The sequence below is a fragment of the Nelusetta ayraudi genome, unplaced genomic scaffold (assembly GCF_046127955.1).
Source record: "Nelusetta ayraudi isolate G7.1 ecotype Tasmania unplaced genomic scaffold, CSIRO-AGI_Nayr_v1 ptg000040l, whole genome shotgun sequence".
NCBI lineage: Eukaryota > Metazoa > Chordata > Actinopteri > Tetraodontiformes > Monacanthidae > Nelusetta > Nelusetta ayraudi.
Window position 1 is genome coordinate 213,114 of NW_027466090.1, and position 23,668 is coordinate 236,781.

The following is a 23,668-nucleotide window of genomic DNA, read 5'->3' on the forward strand; positions in this document are numbered from 1 at the left end:
AATCCACTTGACAGAGACGGACTCCGCTGTTATTAGGCAAGAGGGAACAATAGCTGTGTTCCCATTACAGTTTTTTTTTTCGCAAAATAAAAGCGATACTTCTAAAGTTTCCAGTACAATTGCGATTTTTTAAAAATCTTGTCCCGCGAGACCCCACTTTGAGGAGGACGGAGGTACAAAGTTTCTTGCATAAATCTGCATTGGGATGTTGTTTGCTGTCATGAGTGGTTGTTATGTTTTTTTCTTTATTATTTCTACCAGTTTTTTATTGCGATATTTGGGTTTTGCCCAATTCTGGGGGTGATGGAAACACAGCGACTGAGGGTAAAAAAAAAAGAAAAGAAAAAAAAAAAAAGCTCGCTGACAAATAGAATCTCCAGAGTTAAATGTCTGTTTTTGCACGGCGACCCGAGCGCTCCTCTCTGTTTCATATACACACCTGTTGACAATAAAACAAGCTGCGGTTTCTCATCACCAGCTCATTTTCCAGTGGCAGCATTTGATGTTTTGGTACTTTGAATATGAAAATTAAGCTAAAAACACAAATTACAGATGATCATTATCTGTCCCAGAGGTGGCAATATTTGGATATTGACATCCAAAACGTGTTTTATTCTAATATTAATGTTTATACTCTCAGGTGAAAAATCTCCAAAACAGTGGTTGAGGGCAGAGAATTAACAAGTCACTGATCACCAGGTGCGACCACACAGTGAAGAGCCTTTTCCTATCATTTATTTCATTTTTACTTGGACTTCAGTTTCCATGGGATTGTGCAAATCATATCATATTACAGACAAAACAGCACACAGGTCAACGTGTCTGGGAACAGGCCGTGAAAAAAAACAAAAAAAACATCTTCACCAAAACAAATGCAGCTTTTGTATCTCCGTCGGTCAACAACACGGCCACTATCGGCCTCTAATGAGACGGCCGAGGCCAACGCTGCAACAATAGACCTGATGAGGCTCCGCTATCAGCGCCGGGACTGGGACTAGGGACCGGGACTGGGACCAAGGCTGGCAACTCCAGCCATGCAGAGAAAGTAGGTCTGCCTGAAACCAAAGAGGAAGCAACGTTCCGCCGTGTGCCAAAAAGAAGAAGGCGGACAAAAAAAAAACGGTTCTGGTTTCAGTGTCCGCCTGCTTGTTCCAGGTGCCGATGACACGTCGAGCTCGGTGAAACGGAGAAGCTACAGAATTTTAAACAATGTAAGGGGGAGAATAGAAATGGGCAATCTGTTTATTTGGATCATGTTTATTTGGCAGGCGCGTTCATCTATTTTGTTTCCAGGTTCGTGATATGCATGTGTGTGGTGTGCAACAGGGTGATCAGGAGGCCTTGGCAGATTTCTGAAGAAGAGAGACAACAAACTGGGTCACTTTCATCCCCATGACTTGATAAGAAACATACCAACATTTACTCCTTTTGTATCTGTTCAGGCAACTAGAGGTTACCTTGACCACCAGCTGCGGCCTGGGCACCTCCAGCCAATCGCAGAGCTGATTCCTGTGGGCTCGAACCGTTTCAATGTCGCTCATCCTGGAACAGCACCAGCGTGTCATGCACCAGCTCAAAAAGTTGTTTTTTTTTTTGTGATATTTGTGCGAGTATCGAGGTTTAAACTGACCACTCGGTATCGCTCAGCACGGTCATGACATCCTCCAGCACGTCGGGCTCGGCGATGTCATCGTAGATGAGCAGCATCTCGTACATGTGGCTGGCCGTGGTCTTCCTGATCTGTCGCCAGCGGGGGGGCAGACAGCACACAAATAGCAGCAAGTTTCACCTGCTACACGTTGCAGCGGCGCAGCATACAGATGCTGGAGCGATGCGAGAAGTCAGCAGCAGCTCGTGGCTACATATTCCCATGTGCACTCACCACGGGGAAAGGATTGCAGAGCAGGATCAGGAGCTGGGACAAGACCTTCTTCCTCACGCCTCCCTGGAACTGGATCAGGCCGCAGATGCTGCAAACACAGCCGGACGACTCAGTGAGCGACTGTCACTTCTGCCGCATTCCAGCGAGTGACGGTGACTCGTCAGGCAAAGACTTACACGGATATGCAGACGATGAGCTTGGACACGTTGGTGGTCTTCCGGAACTCTATGCAAAGACTCAGAAGGTCCATGCAGAACTGGTGACTAAAGGCAAAACAAAAAAAGAGATAAAATTCAACCTCTCGTTGACGCTGTGCACATTTGACAAAAGATGTGGCGACGACTCACTTCTCTTGCGTGGTGAAGATTTCAAAGGTGCTTCGAGAGAGCATCTGATTGAGCATGTTGAGAAAGGGAATGGACACCCTAGAGGAGGACAGATCCAAGGTCACGCCAGGCATTTAACATTCAGCCTGATCATGAATGTAGTGCTCTAGTCAAGACCGCATCAACCGAGACCAAGAGCAGAGAGTATCGAGACCGAGACCGAGACAAGACCAAGTGTGTGTGTGTGTGTGTGTGTGTGTGTGTGCACCTGTTAATTTTTAGATTTTCTCTGAAGATGGTGAGCAACGTGTCTCCAAACTGTGTCAGCTGAGCCTCGTCCTCCTGGATCTCTCTCAGGTAGTCGAAAAGTGCCTGGGAGGAGTATTGCACCTGGGTGGGTGAAGCACAGAGCAGCAAGTTATGAAAAGCACCGAAACTATGAAGCTGGAGATAAAAAATAAAAAAAAAACATTTAGAAAATGGGTTTGGCAGGGAAAAACCCCTCTGAGTCAGGGGTGGGCCTGCACAGGTTCTTCTCAGTACACTTGTTGACGCACAATCTTTCATTTTAAAATCCCTGCTTTTTGTTTTCTTTCCCTCAGCCGGGCCTGATGGTATTTCTCATCCTTTAAACCTCCAGCGCAGTTCCTGGAAAGTTAGAGTTTCATTCTGGCCTGCGAGACGCTGTGCCTGCGGTGTGAGAATGGCAACCTTGGCCGAAGTATCCGCGCGGACTTGGCCGGCTCGAGCGCACGCAGTCCTGCACAAACATATCAGGCCTCCTTGTCTCCGAGGACGTATCTTGTGAAGGGAGGCCGGGGCCGAGTGGGGAGGTGGAGGTAAGACGAGAGCCAGATAGTCTCGGAGGGAATATGTTTACAGCCTCCCGCGGCACAGGAGTTCAACTTCGCCGACCTCGCCGCTGCCGTCGGAGGCTTTAAACTTGTTTTTATTTGATTAATTCTGAAAAACTGCGCGAGTTAAAAATAAACTGCTCTGTGTGGGCGGGAGAGCTCTCTCAGATGCTTCTGCAACCCTAGTTTGGGGCCCCAGGTTGGGCCGTCGGTGTGATGACTTGCGGAGGCTGAGAAGCTGACAGTGTGATTTTTAGTTGTTAATGAACAACACTGCAGAGCTCCCACTGGTTTCCAGGCTTGTGGCTTCTTCCCACAGTCCAAAGACTAACTGGCAACTCTGAGCTGCCAGCTGATGTCCACAAACTGAGGGCAGATTAAACGGCCATAGAGATGGGTGATTGGCTCCCTCTGCTGGTCAAAATTTCCTGACTCTGACATTAATTATTAAGAAACTTGAAGAGCTATTTGGCCCAAACAGAGATGATGTAAAGGTATCAAGCTACTGTTATGAGGGATGCAGATTAATGCATTTTGTTTGAAACACCGAAATACGTTTTTCATGTGGCATACTGATATAAAAAATAAAATAATGAGTACGCAACAAAAATCTAATTTCAGTGTGATTTTAGCCTGGTTCAGACTGCCAGCCGAAATCCGATTTTTAGCCCATCCAGGTTGAAACCGGATGGCTCTTTTGTAGTCTGAACAGTCACAAATCACATGAAATCTGAATTTTGCAAAACAGATTGAAGTGTCGATAAAAACAGTGTGGACAGTCAGCCCTAAAAATCGCGATTTGAGAAGGAATCTGATTGGAATCAGATTCTCCTGCAGTCTGAACGCAGCCAAATAGGTGCAGATCCTGACTAACAAGATTATTCTGCCATCACTGACTTACTGTGGACGGGGTCATGCCTCCCACGGACACAGTGAGGCCCAGCAGGGTGTGGTACTGGTACTGGGGCAGTCCCAGTAGCTTGGCAATACACTGGAACGCTTGGGATGCGGACAACCAGTTCAGACTGGCTTTGGTCTCACTGAAAGACACCAGAGGCAGATGAGTTTGCAAACTGCGACTTCCTTTTGGAGATTTCTAAAAACATTAAGAGGTTGTGACCCACGGTGGAAAGATGCTGAGCAGCTCCACCCTGTGGGGGATGTGAGGTACTACAGGCCCTGTGCTGTGGAGGAGGTGCAGGAAGATTTGGCCAGCGTGAGCCCTGCACCAGTCGATCTTCTCGGCAGTCTGCTGTGCAAGACAGCACATGATCCTCCTCATCCTACAACATAACACAAGAAATGGGCTTTCGCAGTGAGGGGTAGGACACAAGTGTTACAGATAGTCCCGAGTCTATTTGTATAACATTGTATGATTTGCATGTTGTCGCCTGAAATAAATGGTAAAATTCTGTGCTTTTTCTTTCTTTGATCGACCCAGAAAAATAAACACAAGATAAAAAAAAAAAGAATATTCATCCGTGCAAAAACTAAGCGAGGTGGTAGCACACACCTTAATGACCAGCTGGAGACAGGAAAGGCTGACTAGCTGGTCTCCAGCAGGGGGCTTGACAGCTTGAGATGTGGTTATTACTCACAGATCGGGGCTGAGGATCTCTGGAGCATCTCCGGCCGCCAGCATCGTCACCTCCATCAAGCCGGTCATTGCTGCTTTCCTGACCCTGAACACACGGTTTGCAGTCTGTTACCATCATGTGAATCATCTGTGAGATGCAGCCTGACAAAACCCTTCCGAGACACCAAAACGTCATGGCAAATCAAACCAGCAACAAAATAAAAGGCAAGCCAGACTTGGTATGAGGATACAAAGAGCTCCACATTAGGACAATGCATCCTTGGAATTTTTTTATAGCAGTTTCATATTCAAATGAGCTCTGTGACTATAGGGCGCAATTTATTTATGTTCCAGGTCGTGAAGAAGTCACATCTTGAAACTTTGCAAATGCTTGTTTTATTTCCTCGTTGGAAAATTAAAAAAAAAAAAAAGAAAGAAAGAAAACAAAAATCCATGTCAGTGAGGACGAAAGCGAGAGAAAAGTTTTTTCGCAAAATAAAAGCGATGTTTATAAAATTGCGATTTGCAGGTGTTTCTATTAAATCGTGTGTAGTGCAGAAGCCGTAATTCTCGTAAAATCTCGTCCTGCAAGACCCGACCGTAAGGTACAATGGAGGTACAAAACATTTTGCGATAAATATGCATTCCGAAGGCGTAAAAACCTTTTAGCCATATTTGAGTTGTTTTTTTTTTTTTTTTTTTTTTTTTTTTAGAAATTTAGGCGTTTCCATTACCAGTTTGTTATTGCGCAATTCTCGGGGTCATGGAAACGCTAGCTAATAAGATCAAAGCACGCTCAGAAGAATGGAGGAGAAGAAGGAAGGGAGGCGGAGGAATGAGAGAGGGTGAGGTTATCAGACAGAGGCAGCGGCCCATCCCCTGCTCTGGCGACTGGTGACAAGCCCGGCGACATTCTTGCTGTTAAGCATGGCCCGCAGCTACGAGTGACACCGGCACGCACGCACAAACACATTTCAACACCCGTGTCAATGTGTATGCGTGCGTGTTTGCGTGTGGAGGGAGAGGCAAAATCTACATCAGAAAGCCCGGGCGGTGCATTGTGGTGGTGTTCTGAGGGGGATCTAAGCAGGAGCGCCGACTGATGAAACTCACAGGGAACCAACGTCTCCTCTGGTGCCGGTGGTGTAGTCGCTCATGCCGCGGAACAGCGTGCCGAACACCTCCGTCACGTTCTCCGAGCACAGGAAGGAGTCCGGGGAACCGCGGACGCAGACGCCCGCCGTCACGCACACCCTGGCGGCAAAGTGAGGGGAAGGGGGAGTGGAAGAGGGGTCAGAGGAGAAGAATTGTAAAATAACGGAAGGGGAGCGCGGGGGCAGGACCCAGGCGAGCAGGGGCTCGGACGAGCCTTTCAGGTCCTGCAGGTAGAGTCAGTCGCCTGTTTATTTTAGCTTTAGCGCCATGTGTGAGCAAGCAGGCTAACAAAAACACACTCGGTTGGAGGATGTTTGATGACATGGCGCTGAGTGTTCAAAAAGCAGATTGGATCTCACTGAGCAATAGTTTTGACTGCGTCTCGTTTGGCCTCGATGAAACTTTCCTCGTCCTTCCTGACGCACGTCTGCTGGAGGCCTTCCAGGATCTGACACACACACACACACACACACACACACACACACACACACACACACACACACACACACACACACACACACACACACACACACACACACACACACACACACACACACAGAGCTCATTATACCCTCTTACAACAGCATGAAGACATTGCAGCATGTTGTAAAACACTGTGTGCAGCAGGACGGCCACGCGCACCTGCTTCAGTTTGCTGCGGATCATGAACCTGGGCAGCGAGGCGAGGGCGAGGGCGGAGCCGCGGCACGTCAGCATCTGCGGACTCTTCAGCCCGTCCACGTAGCGGGAAACCAGCGCGTCTGCGTGTGGGGACAGGAAACACACTCCACTCAAACTCTTCTAATTTTCGGAGGTCTGAGAGAGGCGCCGAGACTTGAAGCTTCAAACACACCCTGCATCTGTGAGTCAGCCTGGCCCGGCTCGGCCTGGTAGTACTCCTCACACAGGGCTGACAGGGCCGACACGGCAGCGGCCTGCACATGCAGAGGAAAGGAGATTCATGAGAAATTCATCCAAAGAGCCAAATGAATAGAAAACATTGTTTGTTTGGTTTTTTTGTTTTTTTTTTAAACTTTTTGAACGTTAAATGCAAAGAGGCAGCCGGAAAGCCCTCGCATCATAATGTTCAAGTCGTTACAGATATATAATGAGGGATAAATCTAGCAAAATTTGGGAATATTTAGCTACGAAATGAAGGATAGTTTTTTCTTTCTTGTATGTACAAATAGTTACATATTCTATACATGTTCGAAATAAATGTATTCAGTATCAGTGTTACTGATAGTGACGGAAGGGATGATGTAATCCATAGATGAATAACAGTTCAAACCGCAACTAGGAATGAATTTCAGCGGAAAGGATGGGACAAGAAAAAAAAACGCTCAACTGGCAGCCAGTTAATGTCAGGGCTTGTTTGTTTTTGACTGGGTGGCCTTTTCATGTGAGAGTTGAAAAAAAAAAAAAAGGAACCGCGACAAAGTGAGAGATTTAAAAAAAAAATAAAAAAAAACCTGTTGACAGACACTTCTCAAGTTTTCACTTTGTGAAAAGTCGCTCGTAGGGAAGCGTATTGATCTCCTAACATTGCAGCATCTGGTGCGGGCGAAAATATTTATGAAGGGGAAAATGTCGTCTTACTATGACGCTGTCCTTCACTGCGCCGCCGACTTGGTGAAGATTCTTGATGGTGTCGTCGATGAGGCTCTGCCAGCCGGCTGAAAGACACAGACTCCACACGTTGGAGAGCAGCAGCCGACACCCTGACAGCAATAGAAAAACTCTGTGGCGTCGAGGATAAACTCACTGACGACGGGGTCGTTCTTGAAGGGCATTTTGGACAGAGACAGCTTTTCTATCAGCAGGCACACTGCGAAGTCACATGTGGATGAGACGACCGCGTCACTCATATCTGTAAACATCTGTAAAGATCAAAACTCTGCCCGCTTTGGGACGTACCTGCCGGCCTCATCAGCTCTCCGCCTAAACCCCTGAAAAGAGAGTCCATGAGTCAGAAAACACTTTTTGTTCACTTCATTAAAATACAAAACTTTTTTTTTTGTTTGCCTACCTGTACTGTTTTCTGTCATGGAGCTAAAAAAAAATAAAAAATCAAGAAATTAGTAACGGCGTCAACTGTTGACTGACTCAAGAACTACTGTGACATAAACTCACTGTCTGGTGAATTTTCTTTAATGCTTCTACACATTCTGGGGAAATGGTGTCCTGAACAGACCTGCGGGACAAAAGTTATTGAATTAGTAATGTTTAAAATTGAAAGTATTAAGCTTGGAAAAAACATTGAAATTAGCCATTCTACTGATAACATATGAAGAGGCGCCTCTTATCTTTAACTGGATTTATACGACGGCCAGTAGACCTGAGGTGTCTTTAGCTGCTTTAATATGAAGTTCTTTGTATGTATAAGAGTTTATCTTTTGTCTTTTGATGTATTGTTATGCATATGTGAAGATTTACCATTTCTATTTCTACTCATCACGGTGTTTGTTTTTTTTTTTGTTTTTTTATATAGGTGACATATTTCCCTGATCATGTGACTTATCATGTGACCCTTCGGGGCAGGTTTAAAATGTGGCGTCCTGTGTACATGACTTAGTCTGAAGAAGAGCATCGCGTTCGAATGTGCTAAATAAATGCACATGGAGGGAGCAGAAGTGCGAGGTCTCTTCTTTTTTTCTCTATTCGCTTTCATCGACCAATCACCTGTCGGTCTGGAGGCCCACTTTGTACAGTGCGTGCACGACCTCCGCGCACGCCATGATGGCCCCGTGGCGGGTGTGCAAGTCAACGCCGGTGGCCATGATCAACAAGCGCGGCAGAACTGAGAGCAGAGAAACGGAGAGAAGCGGCGCCACATATTTCAACAGCAAGCGCAGGTCACCTCCACTCAGCAATTCTGAATTTCCCCGTGGCCTGGGGAACAGGCAGGGTGACATTGTTTACCTGTCGCCGCCATGTAATCAGGCGCCCGAGGCGTCAGGTTGTGCAGCGCTTTGGTGGCCAGCTTTCTGATCGCTCTGCTGACACAAGGCCACAAAAGAGTTGTTGGTTTTTTTGCAATCGGAAAATTGAATCCAGGGGAAGGCGAGGAAGCGGAGAGACTCACTCGTCCCAGTGGTTGACCTTCGTCTCCATCAGGTGGTCGATCACGGCCATGGTGTACTCCGGGAAGCCGGCTATGTCCACGCTGATGAGAAGAGAAGAAGAAGAAGAAGAAGAAGAAGAAGAAGAAGAAGAAGAGGAAGAAGAAGAGGCTACAGTCAAAACAGATGGATACAGCATTTCTGTCATCAAGGAGAAAAAAAAAGAATGCATGAGCAGTCTGTTTTGATCCGTGTCCTCAGGCTACCACCTTCCCCCATCCCCATTGTTGAAATGTTTGTTTTAAGTTGTGGTGATACTTTGTTGACGCGTCCCAGAAGGAAAGCTTTTTCCCTTTTCGACGCCGCAGTGAAGATTTCACTTCATGCACCGAAGAGCGCCGCTGCCGTCGATACACTTCAATATAAGATACAGCGACATGGAACGAAGCAACGGGAAGAGATGAGGGGCCAGTCACCTTCACCGTCAGATAGTTTAAAAGGTGGCCTTCAGAAGTAAGAAGATAACACTTTCATCATAATTCTACGCTGTAATTAAGACAAAGCTGCAAATCTTCCAATTTTAACGATTTAATGCCTGCTGTCTGAACAGCAATGAGAACAATGAAAAGCACGCCAGTGATTGACAGGCCCTGAGGTGCGCTTTCGCGTCACGTGTTACCTTATGGTTAAGTAGCAGTTCTTTAGGTTTCCTACAGCATAGTAGTCCACCGCGGTCAGGATGTCGATGCCGTGCGGAAACGTGCCCTGTTCACGCACAGACAACAACAACAACAAAAAGGCAGCGGAGACATCTTTTTATTCCAGTCAATCTTCTTCTTCTTTTTCTTTTGATTTCAGCTGCTCCCTTCACAATCATCGCCGGAAATGAGTGAATTCCATTTGATAACCTCACACACAGTCCAGGCTTAAAAATATGGAAATTTACAGAGGTGACTTAAGAGCTGTAAGCATTAAAACCCACACCCAGTGTCGACTCTGCGTGCTTGGTGATAACTTATTCATATCAACAACAAAAAAATGGTTGTTTACAGGGCAGGTTTTAGCAAGAGCAAAATCAAAAAAAAAAAATCAGGGTGATTGCGCTTGTCATAATATTCTCAGAGTGTGTGATTACAAACCTGTCTGCCGACATTCTCCTGGAAAGCAGCCTAGGACAAAATAAGAGATTTGTTCAATTAGCTTCTTTCACATGGACGCAGAGTGTATTCAATATACAGGGCGTCCCAAAAAACTTGACATCATTTCACAGGCCAATAATTTTGGCAATTCTTGTTGAAATAACCGATAAACAGATCAAGATTTTATATTTCGTTTTGTTTTTTTGTGCTGTTCACTCCCAAAGAGAAGTTATCTTGCTTCTTAGAATATTTTCTTGGATATTTGTACAAACTTCACAAACTGTCGGTGCACATATTGAACACTTATTAAATCAGTTCCGTAATAAACTCACGACGTTCAACACCTTTTAAAATGATGTCAATTTTTTTTGGGACACCCTGTGTAATATAATACATATATATTTCAAGTCATACAGCGCCGACTTACAGAAGCAGCTCTGCGGCAGTTCACGTTCTTGTCAAACACGGCCGTGATCACCAAAGCTCTGCAGGGACGACACGGTGGGAGAAATCAGACGGCAGGTGTGTATTTCTCGACAACACTTTCCTTATCTGCAATATGTGACTGCATACAAACACACAGTCTACTGTCATACACTTCCTGGCTAGGGAGAAAGCAAATTCCATGAATTTAAGTTCAGTGTTAGTTAAGAGTTGTGAGAACTTCCCCTACAGATTAATAAATAAATAACAGTATGTTAGAATTGATTGTAAATGATCTATAATTAATAAAAACATTAAAATCTAGGTTTAAAATGTGTCATAACTGAAGAAATTTGCTGATTTTTCTGCACTATGCAGACTGCAGCACCTGTAATTTTTTCATTTAATGCTCAAACTGCTAAATAAACGGTCATGAACTGGAGGCGTGAAAGAGGTTTGGGTGATTCAGAGCGCAGTTGGCTTTGAACGGCGTCGAAGATAAACAGACGTTTGCCAGCGAATGAAAGCCCCTCTTCCTCCGCATTGTTTCCCCACAGGAGCCACAGTAGTGTTTCCCAAAGAGCGGTGTGTAAACTGCGGCACACCGAGGGTGGGCGGGCTGGTTCAGGTTTCCCATTATGGCCTCACACAGCGCCTGTTGAGTTCAGGGCTTAAGTAAATGGCGCTCTGAACTCTGAATGGCCACATTGTTGTTGCGGCGCAGACCCGGCGACTGTAGCACCTTGAAGCTGTGAAAAAAGGAAAGTGATTTGATGACACGGCACACACACACGCACGCACGCACACACACACACACACACACACACACACACACACACACACACACACACACACACACACACACACACACACACACACACACACACAGGAAACGTATCCAACCACATCCTGAAACAACAGCTTTCCTCCCAAGCAATATTCCCAAGCACAGTTGGGTGGAATCAACACATTTCTATGCAAGTTAAATCTAGCAGCGAGCCGCGTTTAGGTCTTTTGAAATTATTGACATTAATCATTGCATTTATTAATTATCCTGGCGTCACCCCAGACTCGAAACAGATGATCCGTGTCGCCGTGCAATGATGAATAACCTGTTTGTGTGTCTGTGTGTGCGTGTGTGCGTTCCAGTAATTTACATATGAATCATATTAGGCCCTGGGTGCGTGCGTGCATATTCTGTGGGTGTGTGAACACAGTATTGTGTAGGAGGGAATGTTTCATTTTACACGATAATGGATTATGCTACACTAACAACTGCAGCGTATCGCAAATGTTTTTCTTTTCCTGCAGGATTAAAGTCCTGAAGCTTCACCTGCTGAAACACAGAAAATAACCTTGACTCATGCGACTGTTAAAAGACAGGCACTCGCTGAGATTCCATTACCCCTGGAATTGTGCAAAGCCTAAATATCGCAATAGAAAACTGGTCATGGAAACACCTAAACTTTGAAAAGCCTCTCAAATACGGCTAAAAATGTATTTATTATTCTTGACAGCAAAAAAAATGTAAGCAAACAAAAGCAAACGTAACTGTGAGAAATACGGCTCATGCGCTTCACACCATTCAATGGAAACACCTGCAAATTGCAATTGTACTCTGTCTAAATTTAAGAAATATCGCTTTAATTTCGCAAAAAACTGCAATGGAAACGCAGCTTCTGAGCCTGCAGAAGGCTTGTGTGTGTGTGTGTGTGTGTGTGCGTGAGAGTGTGCCCTGGAGTCACTAAAGTCCGACATTTACAGCAATGAGTTACGCAGAGTGTCACAGGGCCGTGATGAAAAAAGAGCAGGAACCAGCTTGTCTGAGCTGCGGCTGCCAAGCGGCGACCGAAACCTACAGCAACAGGCGAAACCTGGCAATCCTGTAGGCTAGGGAAAGAGAGGGTGTTGTCGCGACTGTCGGTGATAATGCTGCTCGCAGGGCTTCAAACTGACGCCGCCGAGCTGGTCTGCGCAGTCACGGGGACCGCAGGTCCGTGCACGCAGCGAGAAGCGGCGAGGGAGAAAAAAAAAAAGAGGAGTTCAGGGAGGAGGGAAAAAACCGTTAGTGTTGCCAAAGGCTGAGTCTGAGCGCACGGAAAGCAGGCCCGCTGGTCCCGCGGCCTGCTTTCCGTGCGCCTTTCTCTCTACAGTTTGGGTGCTGACATTTTCGCGGGGTGAGGCCCTTTCAGTGGCTGCAGTGTGGCTGTCACGCCTGACTGAACGGTCAGAGGTGAGTTCTGGGTGCAATGTCAACGAGACAGCACAGAGAGACGAGGAGCAAAGGTGGACAAGATAAGCCTGTGCTTCAACCTACACTCTTACAATCAAAGGGGGTAAAAAAAAAAAAAAAAAAAGAGAAAGAAAGAATGAATGGTAAAAGGAGGGAATGAAATTAGGTCAGTGGACACTGTTTGTGTTGGAGATGTTTCCACTTTTCTTGTTTTTCCTCATCTTGGTCATCATTTCTTTTGCATAAGAAACAAATTACAAGAACCCATGTCATCATTCACACTAACAGTCAAAACTTTGGACACACCCTGTAAATTTAACGTCTTTTCTTTCATTCTCATGACTACTGACATTGCAGTTTGCCACTGAAGGCATCAAAACTATGTATGAACACACATGTAATTATCCATCTATCTATCAATCATCTTTGTTTTCTTAAAGGTGCTTTGCAGTGAGTGCAGTTACCTGGCGATCTGGTTGACGAAGGGCTTCAGCACCTTGGGTTCAAAGGCTCTGGCCAAGGACCAGCACACATAGCAGGCGGCGTCCCGCACGTTGATGCCAATGCTGCGGGCGCCCCTCTTTTCATCATATGCCATGGATTTAATGACGAGTGGCACCACTGCAAGAGGGCGACAGGGAACCGTGAGTGGTGTCAGAAAAGCATTTGATTGAAGGACAAGGACAAGGCTCCAATAAGGGTGAGATTTTTTTTTTTTAACATCAGATTTGTTGCGTGTGGATTTTTACAGAGGCCTGCGATTCTGACGAGAGTGCTCCAGATTTAACAGTTAAGCGGTTACTGTATTTGAAGCTATAGAAATTAAAAACCCCACGCCCAATACATTTCATCTCCTGTCAAACAGGTTGACGCAACACTAACAGGGCAAGTCACCGGCAGTAACAGGCCAAATGCTGCTGCTTCCCCGAAGACAGCGGGAGAGGTTTTGACCCGCACTCAGTGGTGACTTTCAGTTGTGTGTCCACCAAAATAAAATCTATGAAGTTGCATGTTGACATTAAGTGCACAACAGTGAACAATGTGGAATGTTTTCTTTGTATGGAAGTGGAACTAAAAATTCCTAGCAGATTTCTTGCAGCACAGCAAAATATGTCATATATTTTCCATGGTAGATCATCAGCCTGACACAATATACACTACCAGTCCAAAGTTTGGACACACCTGTTTCTTCTTTATCTTTACTACTTTCTACACTGTATATACATACTGAAGACATCAAATATATGAGCAAGATATTTGTATTAATGCGGCAAAAAGAAAAAAAGTTATGTTATGTTATATAGATTTTATATGAAGTTTGGCTATTCTAGACCATGTAAAATATAAATATGGGTTATTTCACACTTTTTTGTTTAATACATATATACCATATGTGTTCATTCATAGTTTTGATGCCTTGAGTGACAATCTGCAATTTAAATAGTCATGAAAAAAAAGGAAAAAAAAACAGAAGTATGTGTCCAAACTTTAGACTGGTAGTGTGTGATACTTCAAAGTTCAGTAACTACTCAATAAATAAATGATGCAACACAAAACCACCACGGCCAACTTCCACCTGCCGGCTGAACCTCGAAGCAAACCCCAAACCAACATGTGACAAACACCAACAATCGCCTGTGTGGTCATGGCCACCGACGTGAGAGGACGGGTGGAGGGGGGGGTACCAGCCTCTCAGCCCCTCCACTTCCCCCCGGTTTATGTAAATCGTGGCTCCAGGCTCGACTAATATCAGGTGCATCGATGTTGCCCCAGGGCCCTGCTGTTAGGCCTGGAGCCCCGCCCACCAGTCAGACAACACCTCAAAGACGGAACTAACCACACAGCTAACATCCCCGTGCACCAACACTCACATTCGCAAACACACGCAGGCAGAGTGAGCGCACGCCACGGTTTTTTGAGAGCGGACCGTTCCCGACTAGAACAAGGCGGACGGAGGAGCAGTTGATCGGGGTGAACAGCCAGGAGAAGACGCTGCTGCTGCTGCTGCTACACCTGGAGCAGGTAAATTGTGTCTTTATATTGTTCATTTATTCTTTTTTTGTGGAAAAGAAAGAAAGCGGCACCAAGACACGTTGACTCGTTCTCTTCAACCTCGTCTGAGTTGTTCCACTTGTTGAAAAATTGACCTGAAAAGTTTCCTGAAAGTGTAGGCTACATTTGAACAGGTAGACGCTAAATATGCACCTGTCACCCAGACAGTTTAGCCAGACACTGCTGCTGCTGCTGCTGCTGCTCTCTTGTTATATATATATATATATAGCAAAGAATTTTTAGCATCACAGACAAAATGTTAAAACTCTTTAGAACAAAGGGAAATTATACACTAGCTCTGTTTTATATTAATTTTATGCCACTACAACATCGAGTCTGAAAATTAATCGACAGACCTCACGGGAAACCAGTTTTTTTTTTCAGGGGGTAAACATAGAAAAACAGAAAAGGCAAGGTTTCATCCAGATGATGAGAAAGCAGCGCTCACAGGACCCTTTCTCAAAGAGATTTTTGTATTTGAAAAGGGAGTGGCTTTGCGTGCTACTACAGTTGGACAGAAACTTGAGTGACAACTTCTTGCGACAGCTCACGACAAGCAGGTTCCTCCATCCGACAAGCAGCAACATTTAACTCACAGCTTGAGGTGGTGTTTCGCGTCCAGGAGCAGGAGGAAGAGAAATGTGCCTGATCCACAAACAATCCATAGTTTAAAAAAAAAAAAGAATCGCGAGCAGGACTGGCAGAAAAATAATTTAAAAGTTGTGATTTTCAGTCATTACTCTTACCTACTAGAAAATAAAAGTAATCTATCAATGAAGACAAAATAAACATTCGTAGTCAAATTTTCAGTCATGTTTCCTCAGCGGCCGATGAACTCAACCAGTGATGATGTTCGCTGGCTGAGTGCATCCTGCGAGTGCGGTCATGGGAAGCAGGTGGCTGCTAGTTCCCACGCTGCCGTGCACAGCGCAGAGGAGTTGAGTAAGGGTGAGAGTGGAGCAAGTCTCTGCCTGCCTCCGAGTTCTCGATACCAGGTCGGCCCGGCACCAGCAGCAGCCAGCTTGGCCAGCGCCACCGCGGCTCTCCCACTGACTCAGCTTAGACAAGCCGAGTGATACTAAACAGTTTTTATTTACAAAAAAAAAAAAAGCAGGCGAAGCAGCAGCAGAGGTGTCGACAGGCAGTTGCCAATCAAACAAAACCACACTGTGGCCCCAGTGCAGCTATGCAAATAGTGGCTTTTGCATACAAGACGGGTTTCTTCTTTTTCATGCTTAACCATTTTTCTGTTTTAAGTCCAACTCTGAAGCGGTTGTAAAAATACACTAGCCCGAGGCTGCAGTGTTTTGTGATGCTAGAGATTTTTCTGCCTGAGTAGCTAGAGAAACGCCAAGCAGGAAAGAAAAGGAAAAAAAAAAAAACTCTAGAAGAGCCAATGGCCGTGGGAACCAGTCAAACGACTCCGCCGGGCTCATGACTTGGGAGTCGGCGAAAAAATTGGGGACAAAAGCTGCGATGAATCACAATCTTTGTCTTACGTGTTACCTACCCAAAGGACTTTAATGACTGCAGGATCATAAACGACTCCCAGTTGTGTAACTGTGAATTTGCTTTATCCCCCACCCCCCAACCGCCATCCCCCCTCCCCTCCAGAACACCTGTATTCAAATCAAGATGGATACCGTTCAGGAGCGCAAACCGAAAAGGCCCCACTACATCCCCCGTCCCCCGGGCAAACCCTTCAAGTACCAGTGCTTCCAGTGCCCCTTCACCTGCAACGAGAAGTCGCACCTCTTCAACCACATGAAGTACAACTTGTGCAAAAACTCCATCTCGCTCATGTCCCAGAAGAACGGGCAGGCGGCACGACAGTTCAAGGCCGGGGCCAAGGGGGTTCCTTCCAAACCCAAGGACTGCCCGAGTCCCGTGGCTGCGCTCAGGGCAAGAGGTACCGAGAAACGTGACCAGGAGGTGGAGGAAGACGAGGAGGAGCAACAGGAGGAGGTGAGAACCGGGAAGACGGGTGAGGCGGAGAGAGACAACGCTGGGCGTGATGATGTTGGTGAAAAGGACGGCCCGAGTGCTCCTGTATCAAACGTGGTGACGAAGCAGGAATCCAAAGAGTCTCTGCCCCGCCCGTCGGCCTTTTCTCCTGTCACACCCAAAGGTGATGGGGTGGAATCCTTCAAGTCCACAGAGGACTCTCGCGCCAACGTTCCTTCCTTCAACCATCCGGGCTTCCCCTGGGTAACCATCCCGACGTCCCTCCCTTTCAAGCCGCTGGCCCCTCCTCCTGTGATGCCGCAGTACTCGCCCTTTCTGCTGCCAGATGCCACCCTGTACACGCCCTACTACCGGGCAGGGAGCGCCCATGCTGGCGAGGCAAACTCCCAACCATTCCGCCCAGAGTTCCTGGATCCCCAGCGGCCCGTCGTTCCGCAGCCTATTTCCCCGCCTCAGACTTCCCTCTTTCCTCCGTACCCTTACAGATACTGCCACCCCCTGCAGCCTGGCCCACCGCTACATTACGCCCTGTACAGACCCCACGACCTTCCCATGCCGCTAACAGAGCCCCGGTATATTCCGTTCAACTTGTACGGCCCCAACTACGGGCCTAAAGAAAACGATGGACTGTACGTGCACTCGCATCCCACTCAGGACATCCTGTGCACGTCGGCGGAGCAAAACAACCCTGCTGTCTCCACCGGGGAGGGCGGAGACAAGGAAACCAGGCTGAGTCCAAGGGAGGGCTGCTCGGCCCTGGGCTCGCCCGACAGACCCAGCCATGCGCAGGTCATCCAGAAAGACGCAGATGCCCAGAGGTGCAGTGGTGAAGAGGGTGGGTCCCAGTGCACGGCGCCGGCAGTGACGAGGGACTTGCAGCAGGAGGAGTCGGCCAAGAGCTTGCTGCTTCTCAGGGCTCAGCACGTGGATGGAGGGTAAGACTCTCTTTTTAGAGAAGCAACTGTAGCTCAGGAGGTAGAGCGAGTTGTCCAACGATGAAAAGTTGGCGGTTCAAATCCCGCTCCATCCCAGTCGCTTGTTGTGTCCTTGGGCAAGACACTTTACCCATATTGCCTCGTATGAATGTGAGTGAATGTTTGGTGATGGTCGGAGGGGCTGTTTGCCGCAGATTGGCTGCCATGCTTCCGTCAGTCTGCCCCAGGGCAGCTGTGGGTCACATGGAGCTTACCACCACCACAAGTGTGAATGTGGTGTGAATGAATTATGGGTTCAATGTGAAGAGCTTTGAGTGCCTAGAAAAGGTCCATATAAGTCCAATCCATCATCATTATTATTATTTTGACTACATTACTCTGCACGGGCACAGATTTGCGACTGTCCTTGTTTTGTAACAATCTCATCTGATCATGTGCAGATCGGCTGAGGACATCCGATGCCCATCTTTGCCCACTTCTGCACCTCATCCAGGAAGCGCGAAAGAAAGGGATGGCATGGACGCCAGGGATGATCTGACCCCTCTCAACCTGTCAACGAGGAACTCAGACAAGGAAAAATTCCCATCCAACAAGAGGCTGAGCACTTCAGAAGCGGAGCAGTCCGACAGTGAGGAGCTGCCTCTGAACCTCAGCCTGAGAGCTCCTCAGTGCGGACCCGAGCAGTACAGCATCAGGACAGGCCCAGAAGATGCTGGGCGGAGCAACGAGCTCTGCGAGGAGCCATGCGACCAGAGGCAGACGGCTGCACTGGCCCTCTGTCAGCTGGCTACAGCCAGCTCCCTTAAGTCTCCGGGCAATGTCAGTCCTCAGGGTGAGCCCACAGGGGAGGAGAAGAGGGAGGAAGAGGAGGAGGAGGAGGACCGAGGGAAGGCGGCCAAGAGCGCGACGAAGGCTACAGCGTCTGGCGTGAAGAGGGCGAGCGGCGTTCGGGCCGAGAACAACTGCCACAAGCCGGGCAAGAGGGCAAAAACCAGCGGGCGGCCGCTCAGGAGGAGGCCCCGCTGCAGCTGAGGGCCCATCGGTCATGTGACCAAAGGACCAGAAACCCTTACCGCTGCCAGTATGGACATGAAAACAAAAAAGATCAACTTATTCAATAGTAAAAAGTAATTGATGAAGCACTGAAAGAATTAAAACATGGGAGCAGGTGTGACATGTTCACAACACTGACACAAGGCTTGTTGAGGTTAAATAAATAAATAAATAAATAAATAAATAAATAAATACCCAGAGGAAAGCAATACTGAATGCAAGGTTTGTCACTAAGGCTGTGTTTACATTTTTATCGTTCTCACACTTAATTGATTGCAGTAACAGGATATATTTTGTTTTTTTGTTTAAAATGTTTCATTGTGTAAATTTTATACAAAAGGCAGCATTTGTTTTGCTGTGTGTAAATATGTTGAATAAATAAAAATAAATGAATGAATAACAATCCTCAACTTGTGGGCTGTCATCCATACATGTTATCGTGACTTTTGGCCGTAATCATGTTTTTTTGACGCACCGTCTGTCAGTCTGGACGGCAGCAGCAGGCCTCTCCTGCCGAGCTCCGCCAGCGCCAAGCAGCCTCCGTGCCAGGCGTTATCCGTTTCCTGGAAGCTGGAGAAAAAGGACACAAACTTTAGAAACCTGCACAAAAGCCGATCCTGTACAAACTAATCAGAAAAAAAAGAAAAGCCCAGCCTGGGCCACTGTGACCTGCGGTTACCTGAAACAGTCCAGCACTGAACCAACAACTTCATCAGCTAACTCCTTGGGAAGTCTGCCAGTCACTCTTCCAATGCTGCAGGGTTTTGGGAAAAAAGGGAAGGATAATTGTGTGAGTTTGTTCAGTCTCCCTCTCCCTCTCTTTCTTTTTCTCTCTCTTTCACATGGCTTGTGTCAACTGTTCATCCATGTCATGTGACATGGTAGCAGAGACTTACCCCTTGGCTGCAGACCAGCGGACAATGTTCTCTGTATCTTTCAGTCCCACCAGCAGATGTTCTATGCAAATCAAACGCAGAATTACTTCTCAAGCCCAAAAGAACAAGCAAAAAGAAAAACAATAAATGAAGTCCTTTCGTCAGGAAGTCCTTCCTGAGGCTCACCGATTACAGTTTCCAACTCTGGGGGGATGTCATAGTCCTCTTCTTGCGTCTCCATTTCAGAGGCAGCGGCGGTTGCGACTGCATTAGTTTGAGCCATGGACAGGTTTGCTGCCAGGGAGCGACTACCTCTCTGATACCTGAAGGATATTTAACACGCTGCAGTGCGTCAGATTGGTATTTCATTGGCATTTTAAAAAAGAGCATAGCCAGGCAGCTATTAAACAGTAGCATACAAGCATTATGTCTTACCTCCAAGCTGCCAAACGCGGCTTGAGAAATGTGAGACCAAGCCGCTGGATTAATTTGATGTTGAGTTTCCTCAGCACCACCTCGCTGCTCTCTGAAAGTTGCTTTTCGTCAATAGTTTGCAGAACCTTGGGGGCTGGAAAAGGAGAAAGTGTGTGAAGCCTTATCACTAAGGTAATAATAATAACAATAGTAATAATAATATCTTATCCATCTATAGGAATGCGATATGGGTCAGGATATTGTTGCATATTTTAGCTCAAATAAGAAAATAATTTAAAAAATACATTTTTATTTTATGCCAAGTTCATGTAATGTACCGTATTGCTGGAGACCGTCCCGATCACCGTGTTTAAAAAGCTTGGCCTATTGAGCAGACAGCACAAAATGAGAGATGACAGTTACTACAATTAGGAAAGTAACTGTAAGAAGAAGAAAAAACTGCTAGAAAAAGCATGACTCCAAAAAGCAACATTTGCCCCAATAACAAACCATTTTGCATTTTCAAATCTTAAATCCCTGCAGCAGCGTAAGCCCAGTCAACACACCAGACCGCGCAAGTATAGCTCCTGTAGGGCTGTTGACTGAACAAACAGAGCCGGTTTTGAACGCCCCAAGCTGCACATAAGCTGAAGACAGGGTTGATTTCAGAGAAACACCAAATACAAAGTGATGCCCTGTGAACACGTTGCGCAAGTTTACATGCCAATCACTGATATAAAAGTAATGGGCTGAATTACATTATCTTGGCTCAGAGGAAGTGATTTGAAAATGCCCTCGGTCATTAGCGGGGGCTCAGAGAGCTAAGTGCTTCAGTGAGTGAAGAACCGGGAGAGAAAAGTTGCTCTTCACTGAGTCATATTTTCATTAGTTACTCTGTGTTTTAAAGAGTCTTGACGGGGCAGGTTCCCACACATGCAACAGGTGCACTGCGCACCTGCCAAAACCACATGAGGTAGTGTGAGACATACCAGTCATGTTAGCTCTTGCAAATTAACTCCTGTGTGTTTTAAATAACACACTGCACACAGATTATACTGGCTTTGAACAGACAGACAGGTGTGGGCATGATAATATCAGCCTGCGTGTCATCGACGGCTGCATGATCGAGCGTTTACCAGTGAATTCAAGGTACCATCCAGCACCATGATGTCCTCTAGTAACTTGTCGCTCTTCTGCAGTATGGTGCTGAGGCTCCAGTCCAAAAAGGGTACAAGGCACTTCTGTCTCACGTCAGGGCGTTTCATGAAGCTGCAGTACAGAACACAGTGTGATCAGAGAGTACAAGAAACAGGTTGCGTAAACACACAGGGATGTTGCGGAGGGTATTCCAATAACAACTCTGCCCTCTAGTGGTAGGGAAATAAATTATATATTTTATATCAAATGGCAATTTGCATTATCAAATAACTGAACTTTAAAAGAGTGCCTATAAATATTACTGAGACTTGGAAAATGCAATTGATAATATGGTAGAAGATTTTGAAGAAATGTGTTGGTCAAGTAACAGATGCCATTTAGTAAGTGGCTGAGGCAATGACCTGATTATATGTTTATAATGCCATTCATTTATACTTGGGAGGACATCAAAGAGATTTTGTTATGGCTTTGTATTACATATTAATTTTTTTATATCTGGTACCTTTTTATAAAACAATATGCTTGGCATTTGAACAATTATCTTTGTCATACTGAGTGAGTGAGATTTGACCTGCAAGATAATGAACACAGCTCTGTGTTTGTTCACTTACTTCGATATCAGTAAAAATGCAGCATTCCGGGATGCGTTACTGACTAGCATAAAGGACTGGAAAGAGAAAAAAAGAAAAAAGGTTCTGACACACAATACATAATGAGTGTACAAAATTGTAGTAAATAAATTAAGAATTCAGAGTACGACTAAATAACCACTGCTACAAAACCTAATCCGGTTTACAGAGTTGAGGCATTATTTGGGGAAATCTTACAACACAGAACAGCAAATCAAAACATAGACTGTGTCACATATTTACCTTAGCGATGGCGAGGATGCGGTCCATGGTGGGCTCCTTGGAGCTGTTGCCATCTGACTGCAGATTGCCATCCAGACGATACAGGTCAAACGGTATAAGGCAGATCACAGACAGCCACAACAGCAACATGTAACTGGTTTCCCAGGTCTGAAATACATGATCAGAGTCATATTCAGTTCCGGCATTTTCATACTGGCTGGAATGTTAGAATTTGAATTATTCAAGATGATGTTAAAACCTTTATAAAAGAAATTCAGGTTCATGATGCGTTATTGCACAAGTAATTTCTTGACTTTCATGTTTTGTGTGACATTGCATTTTCTTGCGTTACTCTTGAAGTATACAGCCAGCCTGACCTTATCCTCGGTGGAATCTTGTCTGGAGAGCATGTCCAACACAGGCTGAACATCTGAAACCTCATGAGGAAGGTGATGCATGAAGATTTTATCACGTCTGACCTACAGAGAGAGGGAAAATGTTCTATTGTTCCTGAATCTAGCATCAGCATTAAATATGTATTATTAGTAGTAGTAGTTGTTGTTGTTGTTGTTGTTGTTGTTGTTGTAGTAGTAATAGTAGTAGTATGAGAACCACCTGGGATTCACTAGTAGATGTAAATAGACCTGAACTGACTCACCCTACAAATGATGTAGAGTATCTTGAAGGCCAAATGGACAAGTGAAGGTGGGGACTTCTCATCCCGCACAATCTCCATCATCATGTTCAACATCCATTCTGACAAAAGTGTAAGAGTTAACGAGTGCACACTGTTCAACTTCAGTTAATACGACTGAACAGTGCTGTTTATTGTTATGATACATACCTAAATGGGGGTCCAGAAGATGAGGCTGCTCCAGGTACTGGTACATTATTACTACGGGGGTGGAATGGACAGAGAACAAGCTGACATCTCCAAAGAAGTGATTGAAACCTGTCAAATGCTCAGGAACTCAAGTGACTGCTGTCTCACCATGGAACCTCTCGGTGGTGCGCTCCCTTGCCAAAGCATCCCCATGGACCTCCGGCAGGCTGGCGAGGATGGCTTTCGTCTCTTCAATCTCACTGAAGACCACCAACACATACGCAATTGCGTCCCGCTCCTCCATTTCCTCCTGGTTCTCCATCTCCGTCGATTCCATTGTGCCAGGCGTGAGTGTGCGTGTCTGTAATAACGCACTGGCTAGCCTGACTGCTTTCCCTGATATTAAAGCCCGCTGAGCTCTTTAAGCTAACGTCTAGGCTAGAGCCAACGCGGTAGCTGCAAAATAAATTTGGGTTGGGGAAGACAAGGTTATCGCGCCAACCCAAACGCTGACCCACAGGCTGTATTAACTATCTGAAGATGCACAAAAACAGTTCATAGCATAGTTTCAACGTTTATGTGTGACGTGCTAGTGCCATTGAGCTCGCGCCCCGCCCAGGTACGGCAAGAGAGAAAGTTCAAACTTGCCTTACTGCCACCTACTGGCGCGGAGTAAGCGACAAACTAAATCGAAATGATCAGTGACTATACGAATTCCTCCCACAGTTCAAAACCATACATGTAGGTTGAAATGGAACCTCCGTCCGTATGTATGAGTGTGAATGGTTGTTGTGTCTCTAAGTGGTCCTGCAACGAACTGGTGACTTGTCCAGGGTGTCAACCTGCCTTCACCCTATGACAGGCTCCAGCAGACCCTCATGACCCTGAGCTC

General features: G+C 46.1%; 2 protein-coding genes across 2 annotated transcripts; one reads left to right on the top strand and one right to left on the bottom strand.

Moving 5' to 3' along the window:
- Positions 1-1,239: 1,239 nt before the first annotated feature.
- tbcd (tubulin folding cofactor D) lies at positions 1,240-23,400 on the bottom strand. The gene is made up of 39 exons (XM_076033086.1): positions 22,945-23,400; positions 22,798-22,848; positions 22,612-22,709; positions 22,331-22,432; positions 21,975-22,121; positions 21,714-21,769; positions 21,081-21,213; positions 20,283-20,328; positions 19,966-20,098; positions 19,717-19,853; positions 19,552-19,612; positions 19,335-19,409; positions 19,131-19,225; positions 13,115-13,271; positions 10,422-10,479; positions 9,995-10,024; positions 9,535-9,620; positions 8,879-8,959; positions 8,716-8,789; positions 8,476-8,593; positions 7,927-7,987; positions 7,823-7,845; positions 7,711-7,742; positions 7,559-7,621; positions 7,393-7,469; positions 6,647-6,728; positions 6,436-6,554; positions 6,153-6,241; positions 5,752-5,892; positions 4,661-4,744; positions 4,187-4,345; positions 3,964-4,102; positions 2,477-2,598; positions 2,230-2,307; positions 2,059-2,145; positions 1,883-1,970; positions 1,631-1,740; positions 1,458-1,542; positions 1,240-1,352 (listed from the first exon to the last, which is right to left on the bottom strand). Exons 1-39 carry the CDS (start codon positions 23,111-23,113, stop codon positions 1,332-1,334), a joined length of 3,567 nt encoding a protein of 1,188 aa, XP_075889201.1. The 5' UTR covers positions 23,114-23,400; the 3' UTR covers positions 1,240-1,331.
- Positions 14,493-18,823, top strand: znf750 (zinc finger protein 750). Its single transcript, XM_076033100.1, has 3 exons — positions 14,493-14,672; positions 16,317-17,602; positions 18,043-18,823. Exons 2-3 carry the CDS (start codon positions 16,338-16,340, stop codon positions 18,632-18,634), a joined length of 1,857 nt encoding a protein of 618 aa, XP_075889215.1. The 5' UTR covers positions 14,493-14,672; positions 16,317-16,337; the 3' UTR covers positions 18,635-18,823.
- Positions 23,401-23,668: the final 268 nt, after the last annotated feature.

Bases quoted from the DNA above. Each gene is read 5' to 3' on its own strand.
- znf750 (XM_076033100.1), top strand. From the start codon at position 16,338: ATGGATACCGTTCAGGAGCGCAAACCGAAAAGGCCCCACTACATCCCC. The intron at 17,603-18,042 runs GTAAGACTCTCT...GATCATGTGCAG, and splicing joins GCTCAGCACGTGGATGGAGG to ATCGGCTGAGGACATCCGAT.
- tbcd (XM_076033086.1), bottom strand. From the start codon at position 23,113: ATGGAATCGACGGAGATGGAGAACCAGGAGGAAATGGAGGAGCGGGAC. The intron at 4,745-5,751 runs GTGAGTTTCATC...CCGTGTGTTCAG, and splicing joins AGAGGAGACGTTGGTTCCCT to GGTCAGGAAAGCAGCAATGA. The intron at 1,971-2,058 runs GTAAGTCTTTGC...CTGTGTTTGCAG, and splicing joins CTCATCGTCTGCATATCCGT to CATCTGCGGCCTGATCCAGT.